Raw genomic sequence first — 18,434 nt, 5'->3', positions numbered from 1 at the left:
CAATCAAAATAACAGTGCTACTTTAGCAAAGTAAAATCAAAGAAGCATTCATAGACTAAATTAATCTACAGACAGTATTACCCATACTACTTGCAGCTCTGTACCTCCTCCGTGTTAATTCTACAGTACACAGAACAGCACTTAGTCAAAACATGCTGCAGTCTGTTTGCTTTCCCATTAAACACTGCACCAAATGATACTTGTAAACATGCAAAATAAACAATGTTCTCCAAGTTATATTAATAATTCTCATTATCAAACATCACAAAACACAAGTTGTTAATCAAAAAACATGCTTCTGCATGTTGACTCATCATTAAAATGTACACCAAATGATATTCGCAGACATGTAAAATAAACTAAATCATTCCTTGTCCTTATACTTGGCTATTATAAAACAGTACTTTTTTTTTTTTTTTCATAAAAGAATCAATATAGCCTGCAGATATTATGCTGAAATGTAGGCTGAATTAATTGTACACAACACAAATCCACCTTTTATTAACTATCAGACAAAGAATAGCATTTGTTAATTAAAAATGATGCTGTGTCATGCTGCTTCACCAATAAATACTATTTCACATTACATTCGCAGATATGAGTAAGTAAAACGAACACTCTTCTTATTTATATCTGGTTATAATGTATCAATATTGGCCATAACAGCACACAGCCTGTCAGTCACAACCATGGTGGAGTATGTCATTTCACCATTAAACACTGCACCAAACAGTAGCATAGCTAGAGTGGAGAGAGAAAGGCAACTGCACAGGGCCCAAAGTGTTGAGGGCATGATTAGCCAATACCGATCTTTCTTTAAAGCAATATCTGCTTTTAAAAGCCAGCATTGCATTTGTGGTGAAAACTGAGCACTGCAGTGCTCCATGTGTGGTCAAAACTGTAGCAACCCGTTTGCTATAGTTTAAAATGAAATTTTTTTTTAAGCCAAAACAAGAGCGAGGTACCACTCTATGCAGGCAGGGTTTTAACCATAGCACATGTATGCTACATTTGTAGCAAGCAGTTTGCTACAGTTTAAGAAATATTTTTTAAATATAATATGCTGAAGGAGGGCTGGAGGCAGGGCATAGAAACAGGACCTGAATGGCTGTAGCAGTAAGGAAAGTACTGTGTCATCACATATCTGGCCACTTGGTTGTTATGCCAGTAGAAGGAACTCAATTTTTTATTTATTTTTTTGCTCTGTGTGTAGATGGAACTGTAAGCACTTGCAATGTATTGATTGGGTTATTAAAATGAAGTTTTTTTTTTTTTTTTTTTGCTCATCACTTGAAGAGCTGAGGGGGTAGGGCACTAGTTCATAGTACTGTCTCAGGGCTCTAGTTGAGTTAGCTACGCTTCTGGCACCAAATTACATCTGAAAACATGAGACATCAACGAACGGCACCTGACAACCCAAACCATGCTGATGTATGTTGCTTCCTCACTGAAACACTGAGCTAAATGATACTTGCAAACATGTAAAACAATATCAAATATTCTTCTTGCTTATACCTACATGAAACTTCTCATTATCAGGAATCACAGAATAACATCTGTCATCAAATCTAGGCTGCTGTACTTTGCTTTCCCATTAAAAGCACACTAAATTAAAAGCAAATATCAGGCATCAAAACTATTCTACTGGATGTTGCTTCGTTATTAAATACTACATCAAGTACTTGCAGACATAAAATAAAGTTAAACATATTTTCTGGCTCATATTTGGGGATAGCTTGCTAGTGCCAAATGTCACAGAATACAGTCCAGTCAGTAAGTATCAGTGTTTCTTTAGGGCAGTACAATGCAGCCTTCAGATGCTGAGCATTTTTAGTGAAAGCAAGAAAGAGAACAAGCTCAAAATGTTTCCTTGGTTGTTTATTCAATTATAATAAAAGGGTATTCAAATCCAAAGTCACTATTTGTTTTTCTTTATAAAACACATAATATATGTGAATTTGCATATACTTGTTTGCTTTCAATTGCACCCTTCAGGGATATTTTGAGAAGGGGTAGACCTTTAAACGCTATGTATTTTAAAAATTCAAACTAACACTGAAGATATTACTGAAAACAAAATTTATTACATGAAATTTAGAAAAAATTGGTTTCTCAAATGACACAATAGTACAATGAAAAAAATCCTTAATGCAAACCTACTGTAAAGTATATAATTATAATCAGTGTACAGTAAAGTTTGCACTCCATTACACACTTGCGATGGCAAAGGATAAATGTGTCCAGTCTGAAAATTTCATTACCACCTTGTCTACAGTACTTATACCAAGCTTATACCATACAACATTACTACAATTTACACAATTACTCTGTCAGTGAAAGGCAATATTTGTATGCCACCTAAATGCCAAGGTTAAGAATGCACACACCAGGAAAAGGGTACACCAAAAGAACCAATGTAAACTCAAGACTATCCATAAGGATGCCATATGGCGAATCTAAAACTGCTACATGTAATTAACAGCATAATATAGTGCTACAGGCTCACTGCAGATTTTAAGCCAAGGCATTTGCTGGTCTTTTCTTTGCAACATAAAAGACCACACAGTCTGCAGGTTAATACTAAATGTACTCACAACTGTCTTTGATTATACTACAACAACAGAAAAATACCACCTTAACAGCCATATGAACTAGATTAGAAAATGCTGACTGCTGCCAAGTTCTGCTGTCTTACAGCTCCACACACTGGGGTCTAGTTCTAAATTCACATACTATTTGTGCAAACTCTGTATGCTCTTCTCATGGTTCCAAAAGTACCCTGTGAGTACTTTGGTTCTCTCCCACTTTATTGCTCAGGTTAACTGTTTATTCCAAACTGTCCAAGCACAGAGACTTTGCATTTGTATTTGTCCTTCTGGTCAAGAGCATGGATGAAAAGTTCTGTTAAGGAATCAGTTGACAAATGATGGAAAAAAACTGAATTACTAAAAAAAAAAAAAAAAAAAAAAAGACTTTCTATCATCAAAGTTACCACATAAGGAAATCAGAAAACTATACCATACAGACCTTCCCACCGATTATCAGTCCAGCAGAAAATTCATGATTCTTTCCTACTTTACGAAGAACCTCAAATGTCTGATACGCAAGTTCTCGAGTTGGTGATATAATAAGAACAGCCAAACCTTCCTCTGCTGTCCACTGCTGGCGGTATAAACATTCCAGTACCTGTTAAATGAAAAGGCTCAGTTAAATCAGAGATCAATTTGCAAATATAAATTATACATTAACAACATTATAAAAACAAAAAATGTTTTTTATGTAATCCTGACATTTGTTTTAGCTCTTACCTCCACCAGACACACCCAACACATATCCTAAACATCAATGCTAATTTAATTTCCCATACATAAAAGCTGTGACGCATCTGCTTAATCAAGATCATACTAAACTGCAAAGTCAATCTAGCAGCCTTACCTGATGCACAATGGTCCATACGTACTACAAATCTCACTCTCCAAAGAAAGACAACCTGTTTATTTTCAGTAGTTTATGTCTGTGTGCTTACACAGGGGCACTAGGCAGCACATCCTTCATAGCGCGCACAGTGCACGTAAACTTTGATGAATACTGCCCTTGTCTTACTTAACTAAAGGTTCTCTACTGATTTGTTAAAACAAACAAAAAAGGTATGACAATGTACAAGCACCACTTTTTTTCAGCTGAAACTTGAGTCAGTTTTTTGGTTAACGTACTTCCTCAAAGTAAGCCACTGTGTATGTGGCAAAAGTGGGAGTCGAACTGGAATAAAAAAGGATACAGAGTTATTTTAAGCAATTAAGCCAAACTGACATTCACAGCATTCAGACAAAGAGTTTTCTACTGATACTGTAACAACTCACTTGGTTTTCAATCTGTGAAAACACAGAAAATGGAAACTAATACTGTTCTAGTTTCTGATGTTTCAGAAGTGCACCCATTTTATAACTTTTAGGGCACATGCAAATAATTTCAATAAATATGGAGGTTGCTTTTTTGGGGTGAGGGAAAAGGTAATAATACTGCAGTAAGTACAGCTAGAAATTACAGTTGTGTACACTTACCATAAATATAGATGTTCAAGTGTATTCACTGTTTCAGTCCTTACAAATGGGTTATCCAGCTCCCGGTGGCCCGCAGTCGGACAGAATACCAAAGTCCTTGGTATATGACGTTGGCCGCCTCCAGATTAAGCCTGACGCCAGGATGTCAGGTACAAGCAGGCAGCCGATGTCATTTCCTCAGTTTTTCTTGCCATAACTGTCAGAGGCCCCCCAAAAAAGTAAGACCAGGTAAAGAAAAAATCCAGTCTGTGCCCTAAGAAAAAAGGGGGATGGAAGGGGGGTAACCAGGACTGTAACAGTGAATACACTCAACATCTACATTTATGGTAAGTGTACACAACTGTACTATGTTCATCATGTTTCACTGTTGCAGTCCTTACAAATGGGTTGATTTCCAAAGCCCAGGAAAAAACAAAAAGGGAGGAGGAATATCACTGATTAATTGTTGGTAAGAATGCCCTGCAACACTGCAGTGGCAAAACCAGCCCTGGACTAAGAAAACAAGGGTAAATTGTAATGTTTCGTGAAAGTGTGGACAGAAGTCCAGGTAGCTGCTTCCAGGATGTCCTTAGTAGGTACACCTCTAAGAAAAGCTGCTGAGGTAGAGGTAACGCTAGTAGAATGGGTCCTAATATCCTGAGGAGGAACCTTGCCATGCTTTAAGTAACAAAAGTGAATACAATGAGCAATCCACTAAGAAATAGTCTGTTTAGAAATAGCTTTGCCCTGGGCTCCAGAAGCAAAACTGACCAACAACTGATCTGGCTTTCGAAAAGGTTTAGTTGTGTCCAGGTAAAATCTAAGTTGCCTATGCACATCTAGTGAATGCAGTAACCTTTCTCCTCTATTCTGAGGATTACGAAAGAAGGTAGGCAGGTGGATAGACTGGTTAAGAGTCAGGCTAGAAACCACCTTAGGCATAAAAGAAGGATTAGTCCGAAGAGAAACCAGATCCACATGGAAAGTGATAAAAGGCTCTACTGCCTTTATGGCCTGCAGCTCAAACACTCTTCTAGCTGAAGTAATGGCTGAAGCATGAATCTTGACAGAAGAGAAGGAAAGTCCGCCATTAAGTAAACCTGCCAGATAATCAAGAATAAGAGGAAGAGTAGGTTGAGATGGGTCTTCTCCTCCTCTAGTTCGCATCCAAATGGAGAATCTTTTCCACTTATCTGCATAAGGTTTCCTAGTGCTAGGCCTCCTGGCCTCACGAAGGACCTCAACCACCTGTTGAGAAAGGTTTAAATTATGAGCCAGGCAGTCAAATACAGAGTCTGAAGGTGAGGATGCAGAATCTTTCCTCCGTCCTGAACCAAAAGATTTGGTATCAGGGGAAGATGCCAAGACTGAGACTGGGAGAGACTGCGAAGAAGTGGATACCAATGCTGCCTGGGCCAGTCTGGAGCTATGATGATGATGGCCCTTGGTTTTTCGTCCCTTATCTTTAACAGCACTCTGGGAAGTAGAGGCAGAGAAGGGACTGCATAGACCGACAGCTGTGTCCAGGGGAAGGACAGAGCATCCACTGTCCAAGCTTTGTCGTGATGATCCCTGGTGCAAAAGGTTGGAAGAAGGTGGTTGGTTGTAGAAGAAAAGCGATCCACCTGGGGGGTGCCCCAATGCTGAATGATGCAATGGAAGATGGTCTTGTTTAGTTGCCAGTCGTGAAGATCCAGGACTTGCCTGCTCAACCAGTCTGCCAAGGTGTTGAGCCTTCCTGGAAGAATGCCCAAAGAAGCTGCCATGGACCATAGTCTCATGCTTTGTCTGCACAGGGGCTAAGAGTAAGTCCCTCCCTGCTTGTTGATGTACCACATGACTGTAGTGTTGTCTGTCCTGACTAGAAGAGTACCAGGAGAGAGAAGATGCTTGAAAGCTATCAAGGCCTGCTGAACTGCCATCATTTCCTTCAGATTTATGTGCAACTGAGCTTGTTGATAGCTCCAAGCTCCCTGAATGCATGTGCCCTCTAGATGTGCTCCCCAAGCACAGTCTGAGGCATCCGTGGTGAGAGTCTGTCTGGCAGGAGGTGGACAGAAAGGTAGGCCTTTCTTCTGTGCACAGGCCGTTGCCCATCAAAGGAACTCCGTCTGCAGACAGGGAATCAGAGGAAGAATCAAGTCTAAATCCTGAGTGTGTTGACACCAAAGGTTTTGAATGTACCATTGTATTTTCCTCATATGCAGTCTGGCATATGGAATCATCAGAATACATGAAGCCATGAACCCCAGGGCTTGCAGGAATTACCTTGCAGAGAGCTGGGTCATGCTTGCCAAGTTCTTGAAGTAATTCGAAAGATCCATCTGTTTCTCTTGAGGGAGGGATACCATCTGGGTGGCTGTGTTCAGACTCGCTCCCAGGAATACAATCTCCCTGGTGGGTACCAATTTTGACTTCTTTTCATTGATTGTGTAGCCCAAAGAGGTGAGAATGTTCTTTACAAAGTCCAAATCCTATAGAAGTTGTTCTGGAGAGTTTGCTTGAATAAGGCAATTGTCCAAGTAAGGGTAAATTTGAATGTCTCTTTGCCTGCAAAAGGCAATGACCGGAGCCAGACATTTTGTAAAAACTCTGGGAGCAGTAGATAAGCCAAAGGGCAGTGCTGAGAATTGGAAGTGTGTGTTCCCCACCCTGAAACGAAGGAATTGCCTGCAGCTTTCCCTGATAGGGATGTGCAAGTAAGCTTCTTTTAGATCCAAAGACACCAGCCAGGAATCCTTGGCCAGCATTGGCAGCAACTGCTGAAGAGTGAGCATTTTGAATTTGGGAATCACCAGACAGGTGTTTAGAATGAACAAATCCAGAATAGGGAGCCAAGTGACTCCTTTTTTGGGGACCAGGAAAAGTCTTGAGTAAAAACCCTGGCCTATATGTAGTGCAGGAACTGGCTCTACTGCTCCCAGGTTTAGCAGAAAGAAACTTGTTTTTCTGTTTCTGCCCATTGAAGAGGGGGAATATCTGGGTATCCTTGGAGAACTGGCAAGGTGTGAAAGGAGATTTTGTAGCATTGTGATACTATTTTTAGCACCAATTTGTCGTCTGTGATAGTGTGTCAGACGTCTGCAAAAATGGCTAACCTTCCCCCCAAAAAAAACCCTGGGCCCGCAGAGGCAAGCAGGGGAAGGCCGGAGTCATTGAGAATGTTTGCTTTGGGAAATCTGCTTAAAATTCCCAGATTTAGAAGATGAAGCCTGCCAGTGTTCAGCCTTTTGAGGGGTGGAAGTCTGTCCCCGGGAAGACCTGTAGCCCCTAGATCTAGTGTGACCCTGTTTACTAGGGTCAGGAAAAGTCCAACTCTTAGAAGGGTAATGCCTACTAAAACGAGAAGGCTGAACTTGCAGAAAGTCCTTAACAGTTTGCATAGATTTAGCCTTATCTTCCAACTTCTTCAACACCTCTTCTGCTTTGCTTCCAAAAAGATTGTCCTTATGCAAGGGCACATCCAGTAATTTAGATTTTACAGGTTCAGAAAGGGGTTGTTCCCTGAGCTAAGCATGTCTTCTGATAACAGAACCAGTAGCCGCTGCTCTGCAAGAAGCCTCCAAAGTGTCAAAATCACAATGTAGAGAATGTTTAGTAACCAGAGTGGCAGAATTCAATAAGTCTTGCATGTCCTTATTCTCCATCAGGGAAGGAACACCAGCAATTGTAGCCTTAATGGCCTCCGAAGTATACTGCTGATACTTAAGCATATGAAAGAGACAATCAACAGACCTAATAGCCAAGGTGGAAGAAGTATAAACCTTTTTACCCCACCTATCTAAGGCCCTAGATTCCCTGTCAGAAGGAACAGGACTTTTAGCAACAGTGGCCTTAACACCCTTAGGGCCCCGAGAAATAATCTCTGGATCAGCAGTAGGATTTCTGAAAAGGAACTGATGAGAATCAGGAACTGTACAATACCTGTCAGGCTTTCTGGGAGTAGGAAGAACAGAATTAGGTGTCAAAGACTTCTCCATGAAAACATCATCAACAACTTCCAAAACCGGGGGAATAGCCAAAGGCTTATGCTGAGGCAAATCCAAGAAAGTTTTGTACCTACCATAAATGTAGATGTCCGATAGGTATGCATCTGCAGTCATAACATATGGGTTGTCCTGCCTCAGGCAGCCCTTCGGTTGGCCGGATTCCAAAGTCTGGGTCTGGCCTCGGCTGATGTCGCACTTTCCCCGACGTCACAGCTTCTGGGGTATAAAGGCATCAGCCTACGGCATTTTCCTCAGTGTTTCTTGCCCCAGATGCCAGGTGCCCTCTAGGAAGGCTAAATTTGGATAAATGTTGAATGTTCCAAACAGTAGCAAAAAATATATATATACATATATACAAACAAACAAATACACCATAACAGATCCCCCCAGCTAGCTGAAAGAGGGGTAAGCACCCTAGGAATACCACAGAGGGGAAGGAGGGTGGGTAATCCTGACTGCAGATGCATACCTATCGGACATCTACATTTATGGTAGGTACAAAACTGTACTATGTCCTTCAAGGATGCATCTGCAGTCATAACATATGGGTAGAATACCATAGCCAAACTGGGGGAGGAGGTACTAAGATAAGGATGGTGTAGTTAAGATCCCCTATAAAACTGCAGTTGCAAAGCCTGCTCGGGATCTGGAGTATAAAAGTAGATTATAATGCTTGGCAAATGTATGCACGGAGCTCCAAGTAGCAGCTTCTAAAATGTCCTTGGTAGCCACCCCTCGAAGGAAAGCTGTAGTGGTGGCTGTGGCCCTTGTGGAATGAGGCCTGATATGTTCAGGAGCTGTCTTTCCATGAAAAGAGTAGCAAAAGCGAATGCAATTTCCTATCCATTTTGAAATTGTCTGCTTGGAAATTGCTTTTCCTTGCACCCCAGTTGCATAGGCTACAAAAAGTTGGTCAGTTTTTCTGCTAGTTTTAGTTCTGTCCAGATAGTAGCGTAGTTGTCTGTGTATATCCAAGGTGTGCAAGAGTTTCTCTCCTTTGTTCTGCGGGTTAGGGAAGAACGTAGGCAAATGAATGGCTTGGTTCAAGGATACCCTGGATACCACCTTTGGCATGAAAGTTGGATTGGTTCTCAGAGACACTCTATCCTGGTGAAAAATAATGAAAGGCTGCCCTGCCATTAATGCCTGTAGCTCGGATACTCTTCTTGCTGAAGTGATTGCCAGAAGGAAAGCAGTTTTCCAAGATAAAAACTGCAAGTCTGCTGATGCTGCTGGTTCAAAAGGGGGTAGTGTCAATTTTTCCAGCACAAAATTGAGATCCCATGCAGGTAGAGGGGGTCTCCTTGGAGGTTTAACATTTTTGATCCCTCTCAGAAATTGTCTGAGTAGAGGGTGAGAGAAGAGAGGAGGATCCATATTGTATTCTGCTGAAATTGCTGAAGCATGAATCTTAATGGAAGAGTAAGACAGGCCATTGTGGAACAATTCTGCTAAGTATTCTAGGATGTGTGCTAGGTTTGCCACTGTAACATCTGTGCCCTTTGATGTGCTCCAGATGAGAAATCTCTTCCATTTAGCTGAGTATGCTTTCCTTGTGGAGGGTCTGCGAGACTCCAGGATAATGTCCTTGACCCTCTGAGATAAGACAGCTTGGTTTGGTTTCAAGCAATTTTCCAGGCAGTTAGTTGCAGAGTTTTCAAGCTTGGATGCAGGGTCTTGAAATTGTTCTGCGTTAGAAGAAGAGGCCATAGGGGTAGAGGCCATGAGTTCTCCTGAGACATGTTTTTCAGTAGCGGATACCAGTGTTGTCTTGGCCAGTCCGGAGCTATTGGTATCCCCTTTGGCTGTTCCTCCCTGATCTTCAGAAGAACCTTGTACATCAATGGGAGAGGTGGGAATGCATACACTATTAGGGCATTCCAGCTGAAAGAGAGAGAGTCCACCCTCCAGGCTTGTGGGTGGTATGATCTTGAGCAGAATTTCTTCAGCTGGTGGTTGAGAGGGGAGGCGAACAGGTCTATCTCTGGCAATCCCCATTTCTTTGTTATGAGTTTGAAAATGTCTGGATGCAGCACCCATTAGTGAGCATCCGTGGTAGTCCTGCTTAAGCTGTCTGCTAGCGAATTCTCTTTTCCTGGTACAAATATGGCCTGCAGCTGGATATTGAGGTTCAGGCCTAGGTTCCACAGATCCATTGCCATCCGGCATAGAGGGTAGGAATGCGTGCCTCCCTGTTTGTTTATGTACCACATGACCGTGGTGTTGTCCGTCCTTATCAGCAGATGTCCTTGCTGGAGGAATGGTTTGAATGCCTCGATTGCCTGCTTCACTGCCAGCATCTCCTTTTGGTTTATGTGCAAGTTCAACTGTCCTTGAGACCATAGGCCTTGGATACATTTGTCCTCTCATGTGTGCTCCCCATCCTAGGTCTGAGGCGTCCGTGGTGATGGTCTGCCTTGGTTTTGGTTTCGTGAAAGGCAACCCTCTCTGTTGGACTGGCAGGCCTGAGCCCACCACAGGAATTCCTTTTGAAGGCATGGAATGATTGGTATCATGGTTTCTAGACTGTGACTGTGTTGAGACCATACATTCCTTAGGTACCACTGTAATTTTCTCATATGCAGCCTGGCATGTGGGATCAAGATTATGCAGGATGCCATGAAACCCAGGGCCTGCAGGACTTTCCTTGCAGTAAGCTGAGTTTGTCTTGTCAAAGTCATGAAATAATCTGGAAGTTGTTTTTGTTTTTCTTCTGTGAGAAAAGCCATCTGAGTTATTGTGTCCAGATCTGCACCTAAAAAGATTATCCTTTGGGATGGCACTAGTCTTGACTTTTAGGTTCATAGGTTCATAGGTTTATACTAGGCTATCTGCCCTAAGGCATTTATAAGCCTAGCCCAAATTATTGTGGCTTACGCCACCCCTTATATGAAAAAATACTGTGCCCATTAGTTTGTTGTGCCTCTGTCCAGCAGTGACCCAGAGATGATTCCCGGGGTAAACCTACGATCTCCCATCCACAGGTCTAGATTTCTCTTGAACAGAGTCAGCGAGGTGCTCTGCCTCACATGGACCGGGATTTTATTCCACAGCATGGGGAGTCTCTGAGTGATAAATCTATCCCTCCAGCACGTCCTATTTATATCCGTGCTAAGGTTTAAGTCGCTTGCTCTAGTGGTTTTGGTGGATTTGGATTTTTGAGGTGGAGCATGTCCATTAATTCCGGGTTGGACATGGCCTTGTATGTCAGGCACATGTCACCTCTGAGCAGACGGTATGCGACTGAATAGAGCTGGAGTTTCTTCAATCTGGCAGCATATGACAGATTTTGGAGTCCCTTTATCCTTTTGGTGAGGAACTTTTGGGGTCTCTCCAATTGCTGCAGATGTCGGGTGAGATACATCCCGAATGGGGCATTGTACTCGATCATTGGTCTGATAAGTGAAGAGTACAGGGGAACAATGACCTCACTAGATCTGGATGTGAATCCCTTCATGATCAGGTGGGCAATGTAGAAGGTCTTTCTAACCACTTTAGCAATGTGAGTGTCAAAAGAAAGGCCACTGTCAACCTGGGTCCCCAGGTCCCTGATAACCTCTTCTGTGCTTAGTGGATTGCCACCTATATGGTAGCTTGGGGTTACCTTGTTTTTCCCGAAGGGTATGACTATACATTTTTGGCGTTTAACTTCAGGCCATGGCTCTGGCACCAGCTATCTGTTTCCGTGAGTCCCTTCTGAAGGATATCAGTGTCCGATGCACTTTCCACTATGGCCCAGTTTGCAGTCATCTGCAAACTTTGTCAGCCAAAGTCCTCCCATGTTGGCCTGTACTTCTGAGAAGTAGATGCCAAACAATAGGGGCCAAGGACCGAGCCCTGTGGGACACCACTTGTGACCGGCTTGGAGTCTGACACAGCGCCAGCAACTCTAACCCTGTGGGTTCTGTCCTTAAGCCAGTTTGCAACCCATCTTGTGACATATGGGTTTACATTTAAGCTGGTAAGTTTTTCTACAATACCCGAGTGGGGTATTGTGTCGAAAGCCTTTGCAAGGTCAAGGTAGGCTGTATGGACTGCCTTTCCTCATCAATGGCCTTGGTGACTATTTCAAGAAGTCGACCAAGTTCAAAAGGCATGATCTTCCCTTGACAAAGCCAAACTGGGTCGGGTCCAATGTCTGCAAGTCCCTATATCTTTGTTTATGAGCTCCATTATGATCCTCTCCATAGCTTTGCAGACTAGACTTGTTAAGCTTATGGGGCGGTAATTACCAGGGTCCGTGAGGCGCCACCTTTGTGGAGTGGGACCACAGTTGCCGTCACGCCACTCCTTGGGCACGTATCCTGTGGTAAGGCTGAGATTAAACAGCTGCCTTATGTGCGGGTTTAATTCCTCATTTAGCTCGTGTAGCACACAGCCGGGGACACCATCCGGTCCCATTGATGCTGTGTTTTAGCTTTAGAGAGCAGCTTTCACCTGCGCATTTGAGATGTCCGGGAGGCTACACTCGGCTGGGATAGTTATCTCTCCTTTAGGGGAGAGGGTGAAGTTTGCACTGAACCTGTCTGCCAGTATGTTGGCAATGTCTGTGGGTTCAGTGATTTTTGTATCATTTTGGACTAATTCTGAGCATATCTGTGAGTTTCCACCCAGGTTCCTAACATAGCTGAAAAAGGCCTTATGATTGTCCTTTGAATCCATGGCAATTTTTCTCTCAAAATTGGCCTTAGTTGATTTTATGAGTGCTCGTATTTTTTACTAATAATGATCAGGGGTGACTTCCCTTTTATGGATTTTGTTCTATCATGTAATAGCTTTCTCCTCTTATTGTAAAGTTTGTTAATGGCTGGGGTCCACCAGACTGGACGTTTGCCCTTTGTGGAAAGAGTCTTGGTTTTATTTGGGATTGCCTGATCCATGCAGTCCTGGAGGTGTTCATAGAAGGCATTTGTAAGGGCTTCTGCAGCTTGGGTTGTGGTTTCCTCTGACTCAGGGGCCTTGAAGGATACCACACCAGTCTTGAGTAGTGTGAAGTTTGCTTTAGAGAAGTTCTTCACTATGGTCTTTTGTTTGGGGTGGGGCGGGATGTGGATTTCCAGTGAGATTAGTTTATGATCAGATCTCACCAATGAGGGATATACTTCGGTGTGGAGCATTTTGTCCCCATGTTTGTGACAATGAGATCTAGTATATTTTCTCCTCTCGTGGGAACAGTGACTAGCTGTTCCATGGCATTTGAATTTATGAACTCCAGGAACCGTTGGGCTAGAAAGTTAGGGCTTGAGTAATGTTCCCAGTCTATATTCGGGTAGTTGAAGTCACCCAATATGATGGTGTTTGGAGATACATTTATACCCTCCAGTGTCTTCAGGAAGGCTGTGTGGGGTTCCTGAGTTTGAGAGGGTGGCCTGTAGCATGCTACAATTTGTAGAGCAGTTTTGCCTATTGTTAGTTGCACCTGGATGGTTTCGAAGCTTCATGCGTTGCCACCAACCTGGAGGTGTGAGTATCCTTTATGAATATGGATACACCCCTCCTTTTGTGGAGTGGTCCGGGTTTTGGGGCGGAACGCATGATATGAGGTAAAACCTAATAGTGCCGGGTGCTCTCAGGAGCCTTGAACCAGGTTTCAGTTACAGCACAGACATCGATGTTCTCCATACTGAGAAGGGCCTCGAGTGCGTGCATTTTGAGATTTAGACTTCTGGCATTGAGCAGCATTACCCTCAATTTCTTCCCATTTTTGTTTTCTAGGGTGGTAGGTTTAGAATTTGAGCCTTGCCTAAAAAGGCACTATGGGGTGGCAAGAGCCTTAGCCAATATCCGGAATCCCAGGGCGACAGGTGCAAGCCGTCCCTTGCGGCAGCGTGGCTTGTCAAGCATGTCATCCCAGGCAGACAGACACTGGATCCCCTTTGAATGACACCAGACATTAAGCCAATTGTTAAAGCTGATCATCTTGTCTCTATATTGTGGCATCATTCTTGGTGAAGGAAGGATACTGCTCAGGGTTAGGGTCATACCTGCCTGGGCTACATAATCAGAGAGCTCCTCTATGTCTCTTTTCATGCAGTCCAGGGAGGTGCGTCTCAGGTCGTTCACACCAGCATGGACAATGACTGTGTCATATTTGTACTTGCTGTGGAGTGACCCAGTGCTTGTGTTATGTGGCGGATTCTAGCGCCCGATAGGCAGCTTACTGTGACCCTCTCCTTGTTCAGCCTGGTGAGTGGGACGTCAGTGTGTCTGACTATGGAGTCACCTATGACAAGTATGTTTGGTGTTGTATTTGGCCTTAAGGGCTGTGACTGCTTTGCACACTGCTTTTGTGGTTTATGTGTTGCTTGTGGGGTGTCTTGAGGTAGCAGTTGTTTGGGTGTCTGCTTTGGAGGCCTCTGCTGTTTAGGTAAATTTTTACTCAGAGCCTCCGAGTATGTCTTGGTGTGTTTATGTGTTTGATTCAGTGGAGTGGTAGCATTATGTGAGGCTGGTTTTGTGGTGTGTGTAGTTGCCTTCTCCTCCTGTCTGGTCTTGCCAGTCCTTAGTTGAGAGAGCTCAGCCTCCAGTTTGGCTAAATAGCTGCATCTCTCGCAAGTATTTGTGTTATGTGGGAGGAGGAGAGGGTTGTCTGTGTACATGAGGCAGTTATAACATTGCCTCAAGATTCCCAGATTCACCAGCTGGACCGGAGAGGAGATTGACAACTGACCTTTGGACATGCTAGAATAATATTGGGAAATCCTTAATTGAAAACAAGGGCCAGTGGGGAGTGAGGGTGTAGTGCTTTTAATTTTTAGTGCTGACTTATATAATTGCTTTAGTGAGCAAGTGCCAGGTAACTTGAGTGCAATGTGATACAAGTAACTAAATGCAAAACGACAAACAGTAACTTTCTTTCAAGTGAAACAAGGAAATAAGTACAGTAAGCAATGCAGATATCACTAGTGATCCACAGAAGCTGAGAAGTTGCGTATTAGGTGAATTAGCTTCCAGGGAAATAACAAGCAAACAAACAACAAGTATATAAACAAAGCTAGATTCAGTAGGCCTGGATCTAGTCTATGCTAGAGCAAACAAGGTGAACCAATTTCAGTAAGATACAGTTCAAATATTCAGGCACTATAAACCTTTAACCAGAAAATTCCCAGCTCAGAAGGGCAGAGTCCAGCCTCTTCTCCCACAAGAGTGCAGTCCACGAACCTTCTTAATGTAAAATAACTGGCCTGAAGCCCAAGTGCCTAAACCAGAACTAATACACTTGGACACTGGGCTCTCAATCAGCAGTTCCCAACTTAGAAGGATGAAAGCTACCTGTCCTGCCACCACAGTGCTTGCCACAAACCTTCCTAATGTAAAACAACTGGTCTGAAGCCCAAGTGCTTAATCCAAAAGACTTGAATGATAGCTACACTTTAATCAAGTTACAACCAAGCAGTAATAAATACCATTGAATACTTTAGAGAATGTCTGGATTAGTGCTCAAGTTACACAAACAAAGCTAGATCCAGCAGGCCCGAATCCAGTCTATGCCACAGCAAACAAGGCGCACCAACTTCAGTAAGAAACAGTTCAGATATGCATGCACTATAAGCCTTTAACCAGAAATTCCCAGCTCAGAAGGGCAGAGTCCAGCCTCTCCTCCCACAAGAGTGCAGACCACGAACCCTCTTAATGTAAAATAACTGGCTTGAAAGCCCAAGTGCTTAAACCAGAATTAATACACTTTTAGAATAACAGACACTGAGCCCTCAATCAGCAGTTCTCAACCTAGAAGGATGTAAGCTACCTGTTCTGCCACAACAGTGCAGACCACAAACCTCTCAGTGCAAAACAACTAACTGGTCCGAAGCCCAAGTGTTTAAACCAAAAGGCTTAGAATGAGTTACACCAAGCAGTAATAAATACAATTGAGTATTTTAAGATGATGCAAAAGTAAAAAGAAGTAGGTAAAAACACAAGTACAGTAAAAGCAGATGAAATTTTTTTTTTTTTTTTTTTTTTTTTTTTTCTGGATGTTGACTGTGTATCCCAAGGCCTGTAGCAGGTGTATGACATAGGCCAAATCCTTTATCAATTTTGTCTTGTTGTCCGCTTGTATTAGGCAGTCGTCCAGGTATGGGTAGATTTGAATTCCCTGAAGTCTGCAATGTGCAATTACTGATGCCAGGTATTTCGTGAATACTCTAGGCGCAGTAGATAAGCCAAAGAGCAATGCTGAGAATTGATAATGCTCTGATCCTGCAAGAAATCTGAGGTGTCTTCTGCAATCTGGTCGGATAGGGACGTGCAGGTATGCCTCCTTGAGATCTAGAGTCACCAGCCAAGACTCCTTGCCCAACATGGGAAGAAGTTGCTGTAGGGTCAGCATTTTGAATTTTGGTACAATGAGATATGTGTTCAGTGCGGACAAGTCGAGAATAGGCCTCCATTGGTTTTCTTTTCTTGGTACAAGGAATAGTCTGGAGTAAAATCCTTGGCCTTGTTCCATAGATGGTACCCTTTCTATCGCTTTCATCTGAAGTAAAGTTTTGATTTGTCTGAAAGCCTCTGGCTTCTGATTTGGGGGTAGGTTTGGCATTCCGCTCCTTTTTGGTAAAGTGTGGAAGTGAAACCTGTATCCTTTGTCTATTGTTTGCAATGTCCATGAGTCCTTTGTAATGCAATGCCAGTTTTTTGAGAATAAAGCCAGCTTTCCGCCCAGGGGAGCTTCCAGTTGTTCCCTGGTAGGCGGAATCAGAGTCAAGTCATTGTGTCTGTCCTGTGCTAGTGGTTGTAGTTGCAGCTGTGGCAGTACTCCTCTGGTTGGCAGGCTGCCACTGACGGCCCCTATAGGCACCTTTTGATTGACCTCTGCCTCGAGGGCGTCTATTCCTGCCTCTCTGTGCTCTGGAGGTGTCTGGAAAGGACCAATTCTTGGAAGGCCAGTTTCTGCTGAACCTCGGAGGTTGGACCTGTAGAAATTCCTTTACTGTTTGCACGGATTTAGCTTTTTCTTCCACCTTCTTTAGAATCTCCTGTGCAGGGGAGCCAAATAAACTTTGTTTCTCCATTGGAGCATCTAGGAGCTTAGCCTTGACATGGTCTGGCAGGGATTGCTCTTTTAGCCAGGCATGCCTACGAATTACTGCCCCAGTCATAGCTGATCTAAATGAAGCCTCCAGTGCATCATAGCCACATTTTAAGAAATGATTACTGACCTGCTGAGAGTTGTGTACCAAATCCTGAAGGGATTTACAGTCTAAAGGTTCAGGAGAAGAAAGCTTCTTATTCAGCTGATCTAACAAATATTATTGGTACTGTATCATATGGAATTGACAGTTTAAAGCCCTGGCAGAAAGAGTAGCAGATGTATAAACCTTTTTACCCCATCTCTCTAATGCTCTCGACTCTCTATCAGAGGGTAGGGGATTTTTGGCAGTGGTAGCTGCAACACCTTTTGGGCCCTGTGAGATAGTTTCTGGATCTGCAGCATGGGCTTTATACATGTGGAAGTGAGAATCCGGGACCCTGTAATATCTGTCGGGTTTGGCAGGGGCCGGAGGAAGAGAATCAGGTGCAGAACTAACCTCATTATACACATCATCAATTACAGTTAGCACTGGTGGTATGGCTAAGGGCCTATGCTGGGGCAAATGTAAAAAAGTCCTTAGCCTTTTTCTAGAATCAGAAAAATCCTGACCCTGCCATTGAAAGTGTTCCCTCATAGAATGCAAGGTCTCCCCAAAGAAAATTCTTCAGGAGGGGAGGCAGAAGGGATAGAATCTTCAGCATCTGAATCCTCGTAAGGAGAATAGGCCCCTTCTTGATGTTCTGACAAATCAGATCCATCTGTGGAGTAATCAGAGGAGACAGGTTCAGAGGGTTCAGTCCTAGGCCTTTTGTCTGGTGGTGGTTGGGAGGCCCTGTCTGGGTAAGGTTGGGAACCCCTAATCAAGGATATCAGGTCCTCAGCAAGACTGAGAATCTGAGAACTTGAGGAAGGCCTCTGAGAAGTAGATTTGGCAGGTAAAGCTTTTGAAAGTTTGGCAGCTTTAGCCCTGGAGAAGGCCTTAATAGACATAGAAGCTGGGGGCCTAGCTGCCCCACGTGCAGGTGTAGATATGTCCAATGGAATGGTGTCAGACAAATCTTGAGCGCTAGCTTCGGTAGGGATTTCTGAAGCTGACTCAGCCGGGGCCTCTCTGGCCTCAGTTGTCGGAGGTAAGGTTTCTGTCGTAGGAAGAACCGAGGGCTCGGTTTCAGCCGAAACCGAGACACTCGCGGTAGGCCTAGCCGTGGTTTCAGCTGAAACCGCGGGCCGCAAGTGTCGGTCCTTTTCCCTGCGTTTTTTGGCCAAATGCGTAGTCGGAGTCTCCGACGGCATTTTATATGCAAAAGCGGACCCAAAAAATTCTTCTGCAAACTCCGACCGACGTCTAAGAGTTCGTCGGTTGAAGGAGGCACA

At 43.5% G+C, this 18,434-nt stretch overlaps 1 protein-coding gene across 1 annotated transcript in view; it reads right to left on the bottom strand.

Moving 5' to 3' along the window:
• The window catches only part of DDX10 (DEAD-box helicase 10), a 1,393,858-nt gene that overhangs the window by 1,254,220 nt on the left and 121,204 nt on the right, over positions 1 to 18,434 (bottom strand). The window contains exon 4 of the mRNA XM_044071854.1: positions 3,028 to 3,186. Coding sequence (XP_043927789.1) covers positions 3,028 to 3,186 — 159 coding nt within the window. The remainder of the gene's footprint in view (positions 1 to 3,027; positions 3,187 to 18,434) is intronic.

This window comes from Protopterus annectens, chromosome 5.part0 (assembly GCF_019279795.1).
Source record: "Protopterus annectens isolate FY-2018-M chromosome 5.part0, PAN1.0, whole genome shotgun sequence".
Classification (NCBI taxonomy): Eukaryota; Metazoa; Chordata; order Ceratodontiformes; family Protopteridae; genus Protopterus; species Protopterus annectens.
The sequence above is the reverse complement of the archived record's forward strand: the minus strand, read 5'-3'. Positions and strand labels throughout refer to the sequence as shown.